At 38.9% G+C, this 5,000-nt stretch overlaps 1 protein-coding gene across 4 annotated transcripts in view; it reads right to left on the reverse strand.

Moving 5' to 3' along the window:
- Positions 1-5,000, reverse strand: part of LOC137996962 (intersectin-1-like) — a 71,640-nt gene that overhangs the window by 26,891 nt on the left and 39,749 nt on the right. For all 4 annotated transcript variants that reach the window (XM_068842622.1, XM_068842620.1, XM_068842621.1 and 1 more), the window contains one exon: positions 4,595-4,792. In XM_068842622.1, coding sequence (XP_068698723.1) covers positions 4,595-4,792 — 198 coding nt within the window. The remainder of the gene's footprint in view (positions 1-4,594; positions 4,793-5,000) is intronic.

A 5,000-nucleotide genomic window follows, 5' to 3' on the forward strand; every position in this document is an offset into this window, starting at 1 on the left:
ATTACAGCGAGTAAATTATTGTGCAAGGGGGTTTCCTTTTGTCCCTTTTTTAATATCTTGGTGTGTACAAGGGATTTATACTTTCGCGAATTGTGTTTTATTGTAACAAGCCCACAAAGCAAGTCAAAATATAACGCCGGAGTAAAAACTACACAGTGATATTTCAAGCCAAGTCGTGTAATAAGAGAACTTATATTTCAATTCTAATCAATAAACTATCCTTCGCCTTAAATGGAAACTAATCGTTGAATGTCAAGTTTAGATGTCATTTTTCCAATTATTATTTCCGGCCATTTCCGGTGCACACAGCATCCTCCCCCGTCACTCCTCTAAAAGGAGGAAAAGGGCAAGTTCTAATAACCCAATATTCACAGTATTACTTCTACGTCCACAGCATTCCTGGTTTTTGGGTAATGAAAAAATTCATAAGACAAAGAGAAGCTTCAGATGTTACTGCAACGAAATGGGTAAACCAGTAACCCGTTGCGATTAACACAAGATATGTCGGTGGAGTCAAGGGAAATTTACATTTCAGTATTCAAATACTGTGTTTTGGAAGCTCAATTTGCCAATTTTAAAAACCAAGCGGATATTATAAAAAAATTTCCATCGAAAAACACTGTAAATAAGAATTTAAAGTACGTTGTGGTCAAAAGCTAGCTTTGCACATACCATGTGAATCATTTTCACTATTCCCTCTTTCCACTGAGACATCAATCTTGTTTTTCTTGGGTCGAAACTGGTTTTTCAGGTTTCGAATGCTTTTGAGACAAGCTTTCGCCACACGCGAATGAAGAGGTGATTCCCCACGCGTAAAACCCATCACAAAGAATAAACTGACGTATATCGATAGTAAACTCCGAGAAAAAACTGAGAGCGCCTTAAATCGGACCAACAAAACGTAACTTATTAACAATGACGGATGGGACGAAAGAAAAGATGTTTCAAGCCCAGTTCAAAACTTCTAATTGGTCAAAAATAGATCTGAGTCATAAGTTACACGTGTTCATAACCAACGCATAGCTCCTGATATTCTGCCTTTCCCAAATGCGAATTTGCATAATATTTTTCAGAAAACGAAATATTCTATTTATAGGACCTCGTTAAAAATAAGAATCGTTTGGTACGATTTTTCATATAAACCGACTAAAACGTAATCCGATTGGCTTTAGAACCGACAAAGGCAGATTAGTGATAGTTCCACTTTCGTAAAATCGTCGTTTTTCAGTTGATGACACCTTTCATGCAACAAACAGTCATTCTTGCATCATACACGCTGTTATCCAATGTTACAACCTGACTGATATTGTGAACATGCCAACACACAGCTTGGATAGATTATCTTGTTACATATCAACAAATGATTGCAGACTAAGCGAAAAGAATTTTCTTCACCTCCACCAAGGTTTTAGAAAATGAAACCTTCGATATAAAAGGATAGAGTATTCAAGTTTTACGTAACCACTTATTCTGTTCCGTTCGTTTGGGATGCAGCCCTTTTGGTTAAACGGTTTAGTTGGATTTACGTTTCTATCGTGCGAGCCACTCCAGATCCTCCAATAGGCTGAAGGCCTTAACAAAATGCCTACCTCGGAAGAGAAATAAATTGATGCTGACCAGTTTCCAAACTTTAAACGTTTACCAATCATCAAATATAGTAGTATTTGTGGGAAAACAAGATAAAAGGGTACAAACACATTTCTTTTCCCGAATTAAGCTTTACCGTTCTATTTCTTTTCTAACAATGAATGCTATCTGAATCAAGGTTACGCGACTGCGATTCAAAAATCCAAATTTCCTCAAGTTCCAACAACCTGCCTGTAGAATCCTTTGCAACCGAGGAGAGGTGAAGATGACAAAATGCTTTGGAAATTGACAAAACGGCACTAACAATCAATAACACAACACACGTCGAGTTAACTTGAACAGTTTATTCACAACTATTTATAGATAGCCATTCTACGATATTAGGCCGGTATTACATTTCTTGAAATGGAATCGAGTTCTTAACTTATAGTACGACAACTGTAAACCCTTACAGCTCAAAAACAAAAATATACTCATAGAATAACTAATTATAAGGATTGAGATCCCCACCAATTTTAAATGTCTCCTAACTAATATACGATCATATTATCTCCTTGTATTTGTCCCGAAACTTTCGTTTTAAAAAATAATACGACTTCATTTCTATGAACTTATCTTACAAATGACATAGCTGATTCATAGTATATTTTAGTCCTACTGTAACTTTATCTCTAACTGACAACTTGATCAAGAAATTTCCTTTGATAATGGAGTAGACGACGATCAATGGCTATATTTAGTCTTTCGATTTCAAGCTCTTTCCCCAGAGACGGCCCATCTCTCGGTGGAAGAAGGCCAGGCAAGGAAGGCACCAATCCGGTCGTGCCTTTCACAAAAGCCTCGCAATTTAGAGGAGCACTTTGATCGTCGTAAAACCCTTAGATATTTTCAAAAGAAACATGTTCCAAGGCATGAATCTTTTACACTTAAACTTTTTCTCTTCAGGTCTTGAAAACTAGTTTAAAGGCGAGCTCTTCGTATAACCGCACGGCAGTTTCAAGGCCCTTAAAGACGCAGTCGCCAAAATATCACCTATTTACCACAAACACTACAAGCCTGTATAACACAATCAAAATAAACCTAAGCAAACGTGGAAAGCGCCGAAAGCCTTTTGCAATATACAGGGTGAGCAAAAGGCCGCGTGAAACTGGTATTTTTTGAACGTATTTTTACCCCAGCACTCTTCAAGCACTAAACCATACTTTGAACATAATATACTAATTTGCTATAAATATTTTAAAAAAAGGACCAATCCCAAAGCATTTCTGTCACCTCCTCCTCTTCTCCTGTCAAGAAATATAAATTGCTTTTATTGGTAAAAAAAAAATCTTGCGCCCTTTTTATAACTTGGTGGGCAATCCTCAAAAAACACCAAAATGATTTGGGCCAATTTCGCTTCGCATAGTTCCGTCTTTCTTCCTCTACCCACAGAGTCCCTTTTTTTGGGTGACCTTAGATTGCCTGCTAGCAGTTCCCTCTATGTCACTCGAGCCGCGCGCTCGTCGATCGCAATCAAGTGAAACGGTCCTTTTTCTCGACTGCGCGAGAAAACACTTTTGACCAAAGATGCGCGCGCAGCTCGACTGAAAGAGAAGGGGCTGCTAGCAGTGTAGGCATTTATAGAGGGCGCGAAAGACAACTGCTCTAACTAACAACGTTACATGTTGCGCATACGTCAGAGTTGTCAAGCAAATGCATAACTTTGGGACGTGATCACATGACTTGTCACATATAACCGCTACATATTGTGAACCGAACTATGTCAAAAAGGGTAAAAACAAAGATGCGCCGTGCTTCAGTAATAGTCAGACCATGATTTGACCTTTACGAAGACAAAAACAAGTTTGTTTCATCCGCGACAGTGGATAGGATTCGGACCACAAATTGTTGCGAGCCAGAAGAGAGTAACCTTCTGATTGAGATTCTGTATCTCACAAACGACGACCTTAACTATTGGCTTTTACACCCGACACGTCTAGAGGCGGCTTTAGCGAAGGGAGCACCCAGGTCTTTTGGTTGCAGAAAAAAGGGGAAAAAAAGAAACGACGAGAAAAAAAGGGCTTCAAATCTCGCTTAATTAGGCATTAAGGAATTCTTTTGAAGAAAAGATTTTTTCAGCTCTTATGTTATATATACAATATGAGCGGCAGATCTATATTACATTTACAAACTCGAGGCGAGAGTTTGTAAATGTGCTACAGATCTAACGCGAATATTGTGTATGACGCATTAAACGTCAGAATGTAAGTTAGTGTTAATGTTCATTAGGTATTTTTGGTCATTCAAGCCATTTTAACAAAGAAAATCGAAAGAAAACTTTATGTAATTGAAGAGATCTCTGTATCAGATATTGATTAATAAAACGTTTCTTTGTTTTCCCATCATGAATTATTAGTGAGTTTTACAAGTGAGGTCAAGACGCTACAATAGCTATGGCTCTCGCAACTTGTTCAAATACTTAATGGCCTTTAACCTAACGTCCACAGACCTGCGTAGAGGTAATGATTGACAAGCACGTACACTCGCGAGAAATAAGTAAATGAGTAGAATCTTAGTTTAATTTCTGAACCAGACTAATGATTTAGTTGTGGCAAAGACCTCCACCTCTCCCTTTTGCATTACATTCAATAGTTTTTGTGTCGTCTCATTGAACGGTCTTCAGGACTGGCCAAAAGAACAATAGAACGAACAAAAATAACAAAAGATTTAGTACAGAAAACAATACTTTGTAGGAAGTACGACACTATACATCCAATGACACATAGTGTTCAACGTTGCAAATCATTTGCTAAAGTCGTTTCACTTCAAGTCAATTTTTTAAGATGCGCGTTTCAGTACTTCACGCTAGCCAACCAGCCTCTTGCCCGGCATTTTCCCGCCGGTTTGGCTGTTCATCTCGCATGCTTCACTAAAACGTGCAACAGCAGTCTAACCAGACCCCTTAATAAACGCTATTTTTGCGGAGATGTAAATGCAATCGAATGCTACTGTTGTTTTTACTACTTACATTGCGTTGTGCCGACTTTCATATCACTCAAAGGCTGCACGTAGTTTGACGGGAACATGCCGGTTTGTCCGTTCATCTCGCCTTTCCACCATTCGCCGTCTTTGCTCAGCACGTTAATGACGCTACCCTTGTAGAATGTGAGTTCGTCTGCGTTCAGTGCAGTGTATGGAAACATGGCCAACACCTGCTCTAGCTTGGCTGAAAACAGAAAGTTGTCACGGTATCAAACTTTAAGTCGAACCTACCGATACTCCCCCTACTCCCCCTCCCCAAAAAAAAAACCTGTCACCAGTGAACGCTACTCCAAAATGGCGGCAGTGGAACTCAGGTGGCATTAACTTTAAGAAAATGGCCAGATGATTGACAATTGACGAACGGTTACACAACTGTACCCATTTCTGATTGT

This window comes from Montipora foliosa, chromosome 3 (assembly GCF_036669935.1).
Source record: "Montipora foliosa isolate CH-2021 chromosome 3, ASM3666993v2, whole genome shotgun sequence".
Lineage (NCBI taxonomy): Eukaryota > Metazoa > Cnidaria > Anthozoa > Scleractinia > Acroporidae > Montipora > Montipora foliosa.